The sequence below is a fragment of the Mobula birostris genome, chromosome 3 (assembly GCF_030028105.1).
Source record: "Mobula birostris isolate sMobBir1 chromosome 3, sMobBir1.hap1, whole genome shotgun sequence".
NCBI lineage: Eukaryota > Metazoa > Chordata > Chondrichthyes > Myliobatiformes > Myliobatidae > Mobula > Mobula birostris.
In genome coordinates this window covers 123,901,767-123,918,527 of record NC_092372.1, presented here as the reverse complement: position 1 = coordinate 123,918,527, position 16,761 = coordinate 123,901,767, and the positions used below count along the sequence as shown (strand labels likewise).

Below are 16,761 nucleotides of genomic sequence, written 5' to 3'. Positions count from 1 at the left end.
TCATCATCCGCTCGCCTCTCTTCCAGCCCTCCGGGCCCTTGGCGTCATCACCCTCCTGTGTCCGCCCTTCAAGCCAGTGGCTGGATTCAGGACTGGGGGTGGGGTGGGGGCAACTGGCCTTCAGGACAGTTCTGCCGCCACCATTTTCCTCTCGGGCTAGGTGTCCGCCAGCGTTAATGGGCAGCACGGTATCCAAGTGGTTAGCCCAGCGTTTTACAGCAGTGGTTACCGACCAACAATCAGCGTTCGATTTCTGCCACTGTCTGTAAGGAGTTTGGACATTCTCCCTGTGCCCACACGCATTTTCCTGCTGGTTTCCTTCACATTCCGAAGGCATGCGGGTTAGTGGTTAGTGAGTTCCCGACGTGCTATGTTGGCATCAGAGCTGTTACAACACTTATGGGCTGCCCCCAACACAATCCTTGGACTGTGCTGGTCGTTGACGCAAAGCGACGCACTTCACCGTATGTTTCGATGTACATGCGACAAAGCTCATCTTTAAAGAGTTTTGACCTTTACTGAGCACGTGCTTCACCAGCTGTCTTGCTGGAGCTTTCCAGATGTTGACTGACCCGTCAGCAGAGGAACAGTTCCTAGTGCAGGGGATTCCGGGTAATTGGGACACATCAGGGCCAGTACATTTTGGCCCAATTTAAGTGGCTAGCCCAACTAGCTGAGTTTCATGGAAATAGCTAAAAGGTATAAAGGCCAACTGAGTAACAAATTGTATATTTTAATAGGATGCAGAACAAATTAGAACGCTACCAATAGTGCTACTGTACTAAACTCTGTTAGTTCATAATAATTATCAACGGAGGAATTTATCCAGTGTATGCGATGAATAAAATCAGTGCAAACACCTTGTGCAGATAATGGACTGCCTTCATAGAATCTTCAGTTGCATCCTCCAAACCTTCAGTTTCATCAGACGATTATAGATACCTTCAAATTCTTTGTAGTTTCGAACTTGCTGAAGTAGTGAAATTGTTTTGTTTTTATTCCTGGAATTTTGTGGCTTCTCCAAGCTGGAAACCACCGTGAGCAGTCTCCTGCTCCAGTGAAGTGGCACGGTGCCCCAATCAAACAAAGAGAATCCCACCAATTTTCTCAGTTTTGACCTTTAATAAGCAGCTGCCCCAATTAACTGATGGCCCACTGAACTGGAGTCAACCGTACCATTCCCAAATGGCCAAGCTTTAAGTTTGACTGTGGGCTGAGATATTTCCTTAAATGCTTCCTTGCCACTTACCTGTTTGTTTAATGGCTTTAAGCAGATTAATCACCTTCATGTATTCAAACAGCACTGCATAAATCCATGGTTAGACCGCATTTAGAGTATTGTGTTCAGTCTGCTCACCTCATTATAGGAAGGATGTGGAAGCTTTAGAGAGTGTGCAAAGGAGATATACCGGGATGCTGCCTGGGTTAGAGAGCATGTTAGTGAGATAGGCACACGGATGATAGAAAAATGGGGGGGGGGGGGGGTACGTGGGAGGAAAGGGTCAGGCTGATCTTGGGGTAGGAGCGGAGGATGTGAGGTGACTTGATAGAGATGTACAAGATGATAAGAAGCTTAGAGCGGGCAGCCAGAGACTTCCTCCCAGGGCAGAAATGGCTAACACGAGGAGGTGTAATTTTAAGACAATTGGAGGGATGACAGGGTTAGTTTCGCTACACAGAGAGCGGTGGATGTGTGGAATGTGCTGCCGGGGTGCTGGTACATTAGGGACATTTACCTCAGATAGGCACATGGATGATAGAGGGTTATGTGGGAGGGAAGGGTTGTATTGATGTCGAGGTAGGTTAAAAGTTTGGCATAACATTGTAGGCTGAAGAGCCTCTACCGTGCTGTCGTGTTCTCTGTTCTACATAATGTCCGGGAATTAGAGTCTACACTAGCCAGGCATTCTTCATGGAATCTCCACATTTCTGATATGGGATTATCACATCTGCAATGGTCGCTCTCCACAGAGATGTCGCTGTCCGTACTTCCAAAATCCTCTATTCTTATCCTTTTCCTTATCAGATCAATCTGTTATCTTTCGATTTCATTGGCTCAGGCTCCTCTTAACTGACCTGTGTCGGCTTAATTGTGGATCTGATCCAAGGCTGCAAGCGGTCTTACATTATATCTCTTTCCCCCACATCTAAGACCAGAGGGCACAGCCTCAGAATCAAGGGGCGTCATTCTAGAACGGAGGTGAGGAGGAATTTCTTCATCCAGAAAGTAGTGAATCTGTGGAATTCTTTGCCCCAGGCAACTGTGGAGGCCAAGTCTTTATGTATATTTAAGGCAGAGGTTGATAGATTCTTGATTGCTCAGGGCATGAAGGGATATGGGGGGAAAGGCGGGATATGGGGGAAAGGCAGGAGATGGGGGCTGAGAGGAAAAATGGATTAGCTGTGATGAAATGGCAGAATAGACTTGATGGGCCAAACGTCCTGATTCTGTTCCTATATCTTATGGTCTTATTTGTGTCTCCAGTAACTTCCTTTGTTCTTTCCAACTCAGACCGGTTTAGCCTGGTCATCCGAATTCTGGGCTCGGGATACTAAAGATCACAAGCTGTTCTTTCTATGGGCCTGTACCTGCTGTTCCCACATAACCAAATAAACAGCATCTTATCTTAGGCAACTCTGGCACTGGAGAAGGTCCAGAGATTCATGAAAATAATTCTGGGAATGGAAGGGTTAACGTGCGAAGAATGTTTGATGGCTCTGGACTTGTGCTCGCTGGAGTTTAGAAAAATGAGAGAGAATCTTATTAAAACCTATCGAATAGTGAAAGGCTTAGATAGAGTGGATGTGGAGAGCTTTGTTTCCTATAGTGGGTGAGTTTAGGACCAGAGGGCACAGCCTCAGAATTGAGGGATGTCCATTTAGAACAGAGATGAGGAGAAATTTCTTTAACCAGGAGCTGGTGAATCTGTGGAATTCATTGCCACAGGTGGCAGTAGGGGCCAAGTCATCGGGTGTATTTAAAGCAGAGGTTGATAGGTTCTTGATTAGTCGGTGTGAGAGGTTATGGGGAGAAGACAGGAAAGGAATAATAAATCAACCACGATGAAATAGTAGAGCAGACTTGATGGGCCAAATGGACTCATTCCCCTCCAATGTCTTCTGGTCCAAACTCTTTGTGTCCACATTGAATTGTTCTGATTGAACGAACCAGTTCACAAAATGGCAGCCTCCATTCCTTCAAACACCTGGCAGGAGCAAAGACCTTTACTTGCTCTGCCCTTCCCTCATTCCTAGTCACTGATTTGTAGATTTTAGTTGTTTCTTGGAGTATAGAACACTACAGCACAGTATAAGCCCTTTGACCACACACTGTTGTGCCAACCTTTTAACCTACTGTAAGCTAAATCTAACCCTTCCCTTCCCTCCCACATAGCCCTCACTTTTCTAACATCCACAAGAGTCTCTTAAATATCCTTATTTTATTTGCCCCTACCGTCACTCCTGGCAGGGTGTTCCAGACACCCAGCACTTTGTGTAAAATTTAAAACTTGCCTCTGACATTCCCCCCCCCCCCCATAACTTCCTCCAATCACCTTAAAAATTATGCCCTCTTCTATTAGCCATTTCAGGCCTGGGAGAAAAGTCTGTGGCTGTCCGTTCTATCTATGCCTCTTACCACCTTGTACACCTTTATCGAGTCATCAGTTATCTCTTCTGCTGCAAAGGGGAAATCGCTCAACCATCCCCCCGAAAGACGTGCTCTCTAATCCTGGCAGCATCCTGGTAAATCTCCTCTGCACCCTCTTTAAAGTCTCCACATCCTTCCTCTCGTCAGGTGTGACCACTGACCTTTTTATTTCTCCTTCCCAGTTCCTGATACTTCAAAGGACCACCCCAAGACAGAAGCTGGAATGATTTGGAGGGTCACTGGCGGCCTCTACAACATCACCAAGGGAGCCGTCGGCGCCACAGTCGGAGGCGTGGTGTGGCTGGGCGGGAAAGGTCTGTCAGCGACCAAGACGGCCGTCACCTCTGTGCCGGCGGCTGGCGTTGGACTGGTGAAGGGTGGCATGTCCGCGATGGCAGGAAGTGTCTCCACAGTGGGCTCCACCGTGGCCAGCAAGGTCCCGTTTACCACCAAGAAGAAGGACAAATCTGACTGAAGACTGGATTGGCAGCGGCCATTGAAATGGGCACCTGGCACTTGGACTCTGCCAGATGGATTGGGGGAGGGGGGTGGGGTGGGGGAGAGGATTTGCGACATATCACCTTTTGGTCTGAGGGGTTGCGTTTTGTGCCTTCTGAATCTATCAGCTTCTCGTGCACGGGGTTTTGTATCCGGTTCCGTCTGGACCGAGGCCCAAGTCAGTGTGGATCGCCAAGGGAGCTGGTGGACTTTAGTATCCACCAGGTTGCAGGGGAGAAGCTTAACTGTTTTCAAGGGGATGATGGGGAAGATGGGAGGGGAAGGGGAGAGAGCTCTTCGACAGCTCCTCATCTCAAATTCTGCCCCCCCCTCAGTAAAAATATAATTGTTACCTAGGCATTCTTGTGTGTGACTGAGAGGGTCGCCATCTCACGGGAGAGCACCCAAACCACAGGCTGAAAGCCCACTGCAGGCGTCCTGGTGTTGTGCAGTGTTTCAGGCTGAACACTCCAGTTTAAGTAGCTGTTTGAGCTGGGCTGGCCTGATCCTTTTGGGTTTGACAAATCTCAGCGAGGGATTGGTATTCCAAATGACTGGCATTTTGCTCAACATCTTTGGTCACTTTTACTGAGGAGATCCAGTCCTGCTCTGAAGTTGGCCAGTTCTGTTCCATTTTCACAGCTGACCTACCTGCCATTTTGTTTCGGTGAATATAAGCTGGGGTGTGGGTGGTGGGGAATGGCCGACACCCTCCATTTTACATACTCTGTGGCTCAGCTGAACGGCAAGTACAAATGAAAGGATGAAAACAGAGCAATTCATTGTTGAAAAGGCCCACAAGCTAGGCGGGAAGGGCACCCTGCCTGTTATCACTGTGAAGGTCAGAATTGGGACCCTCATTGCTTGGGGGTGATCTTGAAGTGTAGCACACATTAAAATGATGGAGGAACTCAGCAGGTCGGGCAGCATCTACGAACGGGAAAAAACTGTCAGCCCGAGACCCTTCCCCAGGACTTCCCTGATAAAGAGTCTCAGCCTGAAACTTCGGCTGTTTGTTCCTCTCTATAGATGCTGCCTGACATGCTGAGTTCTGTGTGTGTTACTTTTGAGTGCAGGATTAGCTTTGGTAACTAACCTGGGAACAGTCTGAGCCATTCAGCGGCTTCAATGTGCGTGAAAGATGAACAGAGACTTTGTGTTTTATGATGCCGAGCGTTCATGTGAAAAGATAAGGGAAAAGATTCTTCTAAACTTCTGATGTTGTCAGGAAAGGTAAGTCACCTCATGATTCATGAACGTAAAGAATGTCCATCTGTTGGTGTTGCCTGCTCTGGTGGGACCATATTTTGGAAGGTTTTATCGAGTGACTTCTCTTCCCAGCTGCCTGAATCCGATCAGTCTTTCATTCTCGGGGCCCTTGCAGTTCCTCTGGACTCCAACCCTGCGAGCACCCCGTCCGCAGTTTGACCAGTGCCCCACGGCACCCCGTCCGCAGTTTGACCAGTGCCCCATGGCACCCCATCCGCAGTTTGACCAGTGCCCCACAGCACCCCGTCCGCAGTTTGACCCATGCCCCACGGCATCCTGAATCCACTGACAGTGGTGTAATGGCAAAGAATGCCCTTAGCTGTTTTTCATTCCCTCCCGGATGATCTGGGAGATCAGTCATTGACTGAGATCGCCTGGGAGGTGTGTGTCGCACACTTGACAATCTCACGGTTGCCTTGACCCTCGGATATTCATCCTGCCATCTCCAATGGACAGAGTGGGCTGTGCCTGGACTGAGAGCCTGCGATGATTGCATCACTGTTGTCTTACAGAACCATTTCAAATTGTGGGGTTACGTACCTTTTTGTAATCTAGGAAGGAGTTGTCATGGAGGACATGTAATTGCATGTTATGAAATTTGGAATCTTTGACAATGTGTAACGTTCAGATGCTTTGTTTTTAATCTGTGAGAGGCAATGGACTTAAATCCTCTCCACCTTGTTCAGGGGACTGCTAAAGAGAATGCACCCATTTTATCACATAACCACCTCTGACCTGGGTATGATGCATTGTACTACAGCGTGTGTGTGCGTGTGTGTACACGTGTACGAACCTGGGACTCCCAACTCAACAGGCCTTTCATCAGTGGACTTCAGCCTGCGCTGAGCCCGAAACAAGATTAACCTGAAAAAGAATGGTTTGAGGGTTTAAAGGAAAACATATTGTGTTCAGTTTACAGTTTTAAAAGCCACCTGCCCTCAAAGCCCGGCAGGTATTTTCCAACCTCAGTTACATTTTGGTTAGCTGAGCAGGCTGGAGCTGAGGTCCTTGCCTGTTTTCGGGCTGCCCGTTCACTGCCTGTACTGATTTATGCTGGATGGACAATGGCGTCCAGGACATCAGTTATCCTCAGAGTTGTGCCCACTCTCGGGGTGTGTTGCCATCTCCCCACCAGCTTGTGGAAAGAGGCTGCAGTGTGATGGTGGGCAGGATTTGTATGTGTCCTTACATAGAAACTCGTTTTATCAGTATTGTATTTTACACCTTTCTTTGAATAAATCTGTTTAGCAGATCTCTGTGTGATGTTCTCCATTTTATGACTGGTCGAGCAACTGCATATTGTTCAGTAAATTTCAGAGAAGCTCCACTTGAACCGCCAGGTGTTAAATTCAACATTGTTTAATGTCATTTCCTGTGCACAAGTGTAAAGGAAAACAAAATAATTGTTACTCCGGATTTGATGCAACACAAAACTAAACACAATAAGATAAAGAACACAAATTTAAAAAAAACACAATGAATAGAAATACACAAAATAGCTTATATGCATAAATGGATTTTATGTCCAAAAAGTGGTGCTGGGCACAGAAGTGACTGTACATAGGGTGACTGACAGGAATTGATAAAGTTGTGGAGGGGTGGATTACTGGGTGGAGGTGTTCATCAGCCTTATTGCTTGAAGAAAGTAACTGTTTTTGAGTCTGGTGGTCCTAGTGTGGATGCTATGTAGCCTCCTCCCTGATGGGATTGGGACAAACAGTCCCTGAGCAGGGTGGGTGGGATCCTTCATGATATTGCTGGCCCTTTTCTGGCACCTTTCTGTATATGTGTCCTTGGTGGCAGGTAGCCTGGTGCCAATGATGCATTGGGTAGTTTTGACTGTCCGTTGTAGAGTATTCCTGTCTGTCGTAGTGCAGCTTCCGTACCATGCAGTGACGCAGTTTGTTAGGATGCTCTTTACACTGCACTTGTAGAATGACATGAATATAGACGTGCAAAGTCCAGCTCTCTTCAGCCTCCTCAGAAAGTGGAGGCATTGGTGAGCTTTCCTGATAGTGTAGGAGGTGTTCTAGGTAAGGATGTGGCAACTCGCAATGGATGTGATCATGACCGATTGTTACACTAGATTCAGTCAAGTTTATTGTCATCTGCACAAGTCCATGTGAACACAGGTGTAATGAAAAACTTGCAGCAGCATCGCAGGCACAGTGTCAGACACAACGTTCACAAGAAAAACATCACAGGCACAGTGTGTCAGACACGACCTTCACTGGCACAGAGTGTCATTCACAACGTTCACAAGAAAAACATCACAGGCACAGAGCATCAGACACGGCGTTCCCTGGCACAGAGCATCAGACACGGCGTTCACTGGAACAAAGCGTCACACACAATGTTCACAAGAAAAACATCACTGGTGCAGAGCGTCAGACATGGCACTCACGGCGCAGAGCGTCAGACTCAACGTTCACACGAAAAACATTACAAGCACAGGACACCAGACACAACGTTCACTGGCACAGAGCATCAGACACAACATTCACACGAAAAACATTACAAGCACAGAGCATCAGACACAACATTCACTGGAACAGAGCATCAGATACGATGCTCACAAGAAAAACATCGCTGGTGCAGAGCGTCAGACACAACGTTCACAAAAAAAAAATCACAGCATATCGTATACACCATAAGACATACTTAGTATTTATTATCTCTCTCAACCCTATTCTCCTGTCTTCTCCCCATAACCTAATTAAATACCTGTCAACCTCCACTTTATATCTGCCCAATGACATGGCATCAGGTGCTGCCTGTAGCAATGAATTCACCAGCCTCTGACTACAGGAGTTCCTTTTCTTCGCTGTTCTAAATGGAGCTCCCTCTATTCTGAGGCTGTGCCCTCTGGTCCTGGACTCACCCACCACAGGACGCAACCCCTCCTCTCCACATTGAGTCTACTTCAGCCTTTAAATATTTGACAGGGTTCAATGAGATTCTACTCTCCTCCTTTGAAACTCCAGCGAATACAGACTCAGAGCCATTAAATGGTCCGGATACATTAACCCTTTCATTCCTAGAATCATTGTAGTGAACCTCCTCTGGACCCTCTGCAATGACAGCACATTCTTTCTTATCTGAGGGGCCCAAAACTGCTCACAATTCTCCAAATGCGGTGTGGCTAATAGAGCCTCAGCAGTACATCCTTGCTTCTGTGTTTTATGGTCGTCTGGAAATGAATGCTAACATTCTACACAAAAGAACATGATTAGAGGAAATGTAAAGATCATTGTAGTGCAGAGTTGCTGTACTGAGAGAGTGATCAGGTTGTAGAGCTTGGTTCAAAAAATGAATGGTTGAATCCTCCAGCTCTTTGTGTAGCCAGGCCACCGGAGCATCTCAGCAAGTCACAGGCTGCTCGAAGTCCGAGTTCATTGGTGTATCCACAGGAGCAGGTATGAAGGGGTGTAAGGCCAATGTGGTGGCAGTGTCACTGGCAGGTGGCATCAGAGTCCGGTTTAACCTCACTGGCGTAGTTTGTGAAATTAGTTGTTATGCGGCAGCAGTACTTTGCAATACCGAATAATAAAACAGTAAATTCAATATGAAAGAAATAGAAAATAAATAAATAATGCAGCAAGGGAGCGAAAATAGAAAAAAATAAATAAATATTGAGATAATGGTCATGGGTTCATTGTCCATTCAGAAATCTGATGGTGAAGGGGAAGAAGTTTTTCCTGAAATGGTGACTGTGGATCTTTAGATTCCTGGAGCCCCTCCCTGACGGTAGCAATGAGAAAACACAACTTTTTTGCAAGAACACAGAAAAGAAATGACCATTTTTGTACAAAGTGGTCATCATGTTACTATCTGTAGAGATTAAGGTTGTGCCGGTTGGTTCAAGAATCAAACGGCTGAAGGGAAGTAGCTGTTCATGAACCCAGTGATGTGGGACTTGAGAGGCAGGCGAGGAGGAGGGACGGAATGCGAGGGGACCCAGATCTGTGGTGCGCTCCAATATACATTCCCCAGACATCACGCTATCAATCAAAGATCCCCACCATCTGGATCTTTGATTGATAGCGTGATGTCTGGGGAATGTATATTGGAGCGCACCACAGATCTGGGTCCCCTCGCATTCCGTCCCTCCTCCTCGCCTGCCTCTCAACTCCCCATGGTGCCCCTCCTTCTTCACCCATGGTCCACTCTCCTCTCCAATCAGGTTTGCTCTTCTTCAGCCCTTACCTTTTCAACCTATGTCCTCCCAGTTTCTTACCTCATGCCCCCCTCCCCACCCACCTTTCCCCTCATCTGGTTTCATCTATCGCCTGGTAGCCTTTACTGGAAAGAAAGGGGGCAGAATTCAGTCTCGCCCAAAAACATCGAATATTTATTCCCCTCCGTAGATGCTGCTTGACCTGCTGAGTTTCTCCAGTGCTTTGCTTGTGTTGCTCTGGATTTCTGGCATCTGCAGAATCCCTTGTGTCTGTGGTCTGCATTTCAAGTTATTTTTAAAATGTATTTAGTGATACAGTGCAACATAGGCCCTTCCATCCCTTTGGGGTGTGCCATCCCAGTAACCCCACGACCCCGATTAACCCTAACCTTATCAAGGGACAATTTACAATGACCAATTAATCCACCTGGTACATCTCTGGACTGTGGGAGGAAACCAGAGCACCTGGAGAAAAGCCACACATTCCACAGGAAGGATTGTTACAGAGGACACTGGAACTGAACTCCAAATCCCAGAATGCCCCAAGCTGGATTAGCATTGCGCTAACCACTACACTACCAAAGCACCCAAATGATGTACTTTGTCAGGCAGAGAAAATGGAGTTTCTGTTTTGGTAATTCATTTCTCCAAATGTGGACAAACTAAAGGATAGTTTATTCGTCGGTGGTCCAGGGGACTGTGAGTACTGGAATCCGGAGTGGGGAGAATCGCAAACCTGATGAAGGATCTCAGTCTGAAACGTCAACTCCTCATTCTTCTCCACAGATGCTGCCTGGCCTGCTGAGTTCCTCCAGCGTTTTGTATCTGTTGCCCTACCCAATGGAGGAAGTCAGTGGGTTGAGAGGCATCTGTGGAGGAGAGAGAGGAATTGCTGACATTGCTTGTCCAGACTCTGATAGCTGGCCAGGTTGTTGACTGAAATATTCGATGTTTCTTTTGCCCCCCCGCCCTCCACTGACGCTGCTTGAATGGCCTCTAGCAGTTTGTTCTCAGCACAGTACAGAGGGGGTTCACCAGGATGCGGCCCGGGTTAGAGAGCATGCCTCATGAGGACAGGTTGAACAAGCGAGGGATTTTCTCTTTGGAGTGGAGGAGGATGAGTGCTGATTTTACAGAGGTGTACAAGATGCTAAGAGGCATAGATGGAGTGGTCAGCCAGAGACCTTTTCCCAGCGTGGAAATTGTTAATGTGAGGGAATGTCATTTTAAGCCAAATGAAGGAAGAATAGTGGGGAGTGTCAAAGGTAAGATTTTTACACAGAGTGGTGGGTGCGTGGAATGCCCTGCCAGGGTGGTGGTAGGGGCAGATACATTAAGGATATTCAAGAGAATCTTAGATAGGCACATGGATGATGGAAAAATGGAGGGCTATGTGTGAGGGAAGGGTTAGATTGATCTTGCAGCAGGTTAAACACTATGGGCCAAAGGCTCTGTACTGTGCTGTAGTGTTCTATATTCTACACCCTAGGGACTCATCCTCAAGGTGAGTCACCATTTTGAAGAGCTGCTGCCCTTTTAGAGAGGGTGCTCCCCTTCCTCTATTGGATGATGAAGGTGCTCCCCTCCCTCTGTTGGATGGTGAAGGTGCTCCCCTCCCTCTATTGGATGGTGAAGGTGCTCCCCTCCCACTGTTGGATGGTGAAGGTGCTCCCCTCCCTCTATTGGATGGTGAAGGTGCTCCCCTCCCACTGTTGGATGGTGAAGGTGCTCCCCTCCCTCTATTGGATGGTGAAGGTGCTCCCAAGTCACTATTAGGTATTGGTGCTCTCTGGTCACTATTGGGTGAAGGCGCTTCCTAGTCGCTATTGGATGATGAAGGTGCTGTGTCGATACTATTGGATGGTGAAGGCACTGTCTTGATTCTATTGGATGACGAAGGTGCTGTTTCGATACTATTGGATGGTGAAGGCACTGTCTTGATTCTATTGGATGACGAAGGTGCTGTGTTGATACTATTGGATGGTGAAGGCACTGTCTTGATTCTATTGGATGATGGAGGTGCTCCCTGGCTGATATTGGATGGTGAAGGTGTTACCTTGATGCTATGGGATGGTGAATGTACTTCCTGGCTGCTATTGGTTGGTGGAGGTGCTACCTCGATACTATTGGGTGAAGGAGAGATTCTCTGCCCGCTTTTGGTTGGCGAATTCCAGCAACAGCAAAGGCTGAGCACTCCGTTACCTCACCTGTCATAAAAACAAGAGACTCTTCAAATGCTGGAAGTCCCGAGTAACACACACAAAATGCTGGAGGGACTCAGCAGGAGAGGCAGCATCCGTGGAGAGGAATAAAGAGTCGGTGTTTCAGGCCGAGACCCTTCATCGGGACTGGGAAGGAAGTGGGGGGAAGGCACCGGAATACAAAAGGTGGGGAGGGGTGTAGAGATCGAGGCATGGAGTACAAGCTAACATGTGATGGGTGGGACCAGGTGAGGAGGAAGGTGGGTGGGTGAGAGAGGGGGGATGAAGAAAGCTGGGAGGTGATAGGTGGAAAAGGTAAAGAGATGAAAAAGAAGGAATGTGATAGGAGAGGAGAGTGGACTGTGGGAGAAAGGGAAGGAGGAGGGGCAGCATGGGGAGGTGATAGGCAGGTGAGCAGGGGTAAGAGGCCTGAGTGAAGAATGAAGAAGAGGAAGAGGGAAGGGAAAAGGAAAATAAAAAGAGAAGAAAAGTTACTGGAAGGTGAAATTGATGTACATGTCATCTGGTTAGAGGCTAACTGGATGGAATATGAGGTGTTGCTCTTCACCCATGCCTGTAGAGGAGGGCATGAACTGACATGTCAGAACAGGAATGGGGACTGGAATTAAAATGGTTGACTGCATGCTTGTTGTGGACAGAACAAGGGTGCTCACAAAGCGGTCTCCCTATGGTCCCACCAATTCAGAGGAGGCCACTTCGGGAGCACTGGACACAATGGACGATCCCAGCAGGTTCACAGGTGAAGTGGTGCCTCACCTGGAAAGACTGTTTGGGGCTCTGAATGGAGGTGAATGGGCAAAGTGCCAAGAGGGAGATTAGTGGAGAGTGACAACTGGACAAGGGAGTCGTGGAGGGAGCGATCCCTGCAGAAAGCAGAGATTTGGGGAGGAGGTAAATATGTGTTTGGTGGTAAGGTCCCGGATAGCAGAAGTTGCAGAGATTGATGTGCTGGATGTAAACGTTCCTGGTGTGGTAACTTTCCTATCAACCTGCTGCAGCAAGTAGGTGCTAGCGTTATGCTGGGGCCTCCCTGCATCTGTCTGTTCTCAATTACCCCCACCCTTTCAGCTCTGCAAATCCATTCTTCCTGCAGTGAGAGTCGATGAGATGTCGGTTGGATGACGCAAGGAATTCACAGCCGACAGCAAGTCTAACATCTGCTTTTGATCTGTGGTCAGGGCTTCAGTTGGCATCTGCAAAGAATTAACAGCAACGCAACCACACTCCGGAGTCACAACCAGCGCACTGAGCACAGCACCACATCGTCTTTCCTGGAGTCTCTTCAGTGTCGACACCACTGATCTGCACCACTGGCCCACGGTTGTGCAGGGGCTAGCACGATACTATTACAGATGGAGGTGTCATCGGAGTCCAATCCTGGCACCCTCAGTAGGGACTTTGTACGTCATCCCCATGGAATGCGTGAGTTTCCTCCTGGTGCTCGGTCTCCTCCCACAGTCCATGGATGCACTGCTTCATAGGTTAAATGGCCATTGTTAATTGTCCCGTGATTAGGCTGGGGTTAAATCGGGGGTTGCTGGGCAGTGCGGCTCGAGGGGCTGGAAGGGCCTGATCTGTGCTGTATCTCTAAATGGATACTTGATTGCACGTGATCCCAACCCCTCGGCATCTTCAAGCACTGCATCTATCAATCAGATGATTGATAGATTGATCAGGATATCTGTCCTTCACTTTGGTGGGATTTAATAATTCAGATACAGCATGGAATAGTCCCTTCCAGCCCCTCGAGGCTCACCACCAAACAATACCCAATTTAATCCGACCCTAATTGACAGATCAGCCCGACTGTGGGAGGAAACTGGAGCATCCGGAGAAAACCCATGTATTCCATGAGGAGAAAACCCACGTATTCCACGAGGAGGACGTACAGACGCCTTGCAGAGGATGCTGGGATTGAACTCTGAACTCTGACACCCGAACTGTAGTAGTGTCGCACCAATGGCTGCACTACCATGGCCCCCTTTGGGAGAGTAAGGAGGGGAATGGTAGGGGCAATGGCTATCGAAGTGTAATAGATTGCCTACATATTTTTCATGGAAAAGATGTTTTCTGACTTTCCTTCTAAGCAGCTTATCTCTAGGAGAGGGGGCAGAAAAGATTCATGAGAATGTTGCCGGGGCAGGATGACTTGAGTTGTATGGAGAGACTGGATAGAACATAGAACAGTACAGGCCATTCAGCCCACAATGTTATGCTAACCTAATAAACTATTCCAAGATCGATCTAGCCCCTCCCTCCCACATAGCCCTCCATTTTTCTATCATCCATGTGCCTATCTAAGAGTTGTTTAAATGTCCCCAATGGATCTGCCTATCTCTGCTAACCCCTCTATACTTTCCTCCAATCTGTTTAAAATCATACCATCTTGTATTAGCTATTTGTGCCTTGGGAAAAAGTCTCTGGCTGTCCACTCTACTCCTTTTATCATCCTGTACAACTCTAACAAGTTACCCCTCATCCTCCTTCACTCCAAAGAGAAAAGCCCTCGCTCACTCAACCTATCCTCATGACATACTTTCTAACCCAGGCAGCATCCTGTTAAATCTCTTCTGCACCCTCTCCACAACTTCCAGCCCCTTCGTATAATGAGGCAATCAGAACTGAACACAATAGTCCGGGTGTGGTCTCACCAGGGTTTTACAGAGCTGCAATATCCTGGACTCAATTCCACACAAGGGGTTGTTGCAGCTCTATAAAACTCTGGTTAATCCAGATGGAGAGATTGACCAACATGAATGGCCTTATTCTGTTTCTATGGCAAAGTCATTGCAACACCAATAGTTATTATGGTTGAGCGGTGTAGCAACAAACCTTGTACTCAACATCAGTAAGCCCAAGGAATGGATTGTGGACTTCAGGAAGGGCAAGTCGAGGGGACACATACCAGTCTTCACTGAGGGATCAGTAGTGCAAATGGCGAGCAGTTTCAAGTGCCTAGGTGTCAACCTCTCTAAAGATCTATCCTTGACAATGACAGAAACGGAGTTTGAGGAGATTTGGTTTGTCATCAAAGACACTCACAAATTTCTACAGGTGTACCATGGAGAGCATTCTAACTGGTTGCAGCACTGTCTGGTATGGAGGGGTTACTGCGTGGGATGGGGAAAAGGTGCAGAAAGTTGTTAACTCAGCCAGCTCCATCATGGACACCGGCCTCCCCAGCATTGAAGACATCTTCAAAAGCGATGCCTCAGAAAGGAGGCATCCATCATTAACCCAGGACCCCAGGATGTTATGTTTTGTAATTTCAAAATATTAAATTAATTCCAAGGATGACACTAGAGTCTGGGAATATGAGTTTAACTTCGTTTACTTTAAACAAAGTGTGCATGTTTCACGTGATTATGTATGCATTTTAACATATAAACCAGAATTAATTATTTAAATGGAGATGATTACTCAAATAGTAGTCCGATATTAAATACACAACAGTGTTCCCTGCTTATCTATAAACTCCAACTCAACAGAGAATGCAGACCAACCAGGCATAATACAATTACTATATACAGACATCTACAGCACAGTTGAGCACGGCTGCGCGGGTGCGTGGATGTCAGCAAGTTGGACTGGCGGGAAGGATTTAAAAAGGAGACTACTTTATAGAGTGGTGTCAGAAGAGTGGGTGACATAGTAGAGGGAGACAGAGTAGGAGGGCTTTGGTTCAACGGGGCTGCAGTGATAACGGTTCGAGGCGAGGTAAGCTACTTGTGAGGAATAGAAAGTGAGTCTGTGAGGCCGGTGTTCTGCACTGGGTGTCAGATGTGGGATGTCCGGGTGACTCCCAGCCTTCTGGACGGCCACATCTGCGTCAGGTGCGTTGAGCTGCAGCTCCTTAGGGACCGGGTTACGGAACTGGAGATGCAGCTCGATGACATTCATCTGGTTGGGGAAAGTGAGGAGGTGATAGAGAGGAGCTACAGGCAGGCAGTCACACAGAGGCCTCCGGAGACAGGTAAGTGGGTAACAGTCAGGAGAGGGAAGGGCAGAAGTCAGATACTAGAGAGTACCCCTGTGGCTGTCCCCCTGAACAATAAGTACTCCTGTTTGAGTACTGTTGGGGAGTAGGCCTACCTGAGGGAAGCAACAGTGGCCGTGACTCTGGCACAGAGTCTGGCCCTGTGGCTCAGAAGGGTAGGGAAAGGAAGAGGATGGCAGTAGTGATAGAGGGCTCTGTAGTTAGGGGGTCAGACAGGCGATTCTGTGGAAGCAGGAAAGAAACACGGATGGTAGTTTGCCTCCCAGGTGCCAGGGTCTGGGATGTTTCTGATTGCATCAATGATATCCTGAAGTGGGAAGGAGAACAGCCAGAGGTTGTGGTACATACTGGTACCAATGACATAGGTAGAAAAAGGGAGGAGGTCCTGAAAACAGTCTACAAGGAGTTAGGAAAGAGGCTGAGAAACAGGACCTCAAAGTTAGTAATCTCGGGATTACTGCCTGTGCCACGTGACAGCGAGTATAGGAATAGAATGAGGTGGAGGATAAATGCGTGGCTGAGGGATTGGAGCAGGGGGCAGGGATTCAGATTTCTGGATTATTGGGACCTCTTTTGGGACAGGTGTGACCTGTACAAAAAGAACAGGTTGCACATAAATCTGAGGGGGACCAATATCCTGGCAGGGAGATTTGCTAAGTCTATTGATGAGAGTTTAAACCAGAATTGCTAGGGGGGGGTGGCAACTGAACTGAAGAGACGGAGGAAGGATCAGTACTGGAAGCTTTGATGTTGTGGCCATTATAGAGACTTGGATGGCTCAGGGACAGGAATGTTTACTTAGAGTGCCAGGCTTTAGATGTTTCAGAAAAGACAGGAAGGGAGGCAAAAGAGGTCAGGGGCGTGGCAATACTGATCAGAGACAGTGTCACGGCTGAAGAAAAGGAGGAAGTCATGGAGGGATTGTCTGCTGAGTCTCTGTGGGTGGAGG

General features: G+C 47.7%; 1 protein-coding gene across 2 annotated transcripts in view; it reads left to right on the top strand.

Annotated features, from left to right (window-relative positions):
- LOC140195262 (transmembrane protein 263) overlaps nt 1-6,668 on the top strand; it is a 36,315-nt gene extending 29,647 nt beyond the window's left edge. For both annotated transcript variants that reach the window (XM_072253318.1, XM_072253319.1), the window contains exon 3: nt 3,832-6,668. In XM_072253318.1, the coding sequence (XP_072109419.1) occupies nt 3,832-4,124 (293 nt within the window). In that variant the 3' untranslated portion in view covers nt 4,125-6,668. The remainder of the gene's footprint in view (nt 1-3,831) is intronic.
- Nucleotides 6,669-16,761: the final 10,093 nt, after the last annotated feature.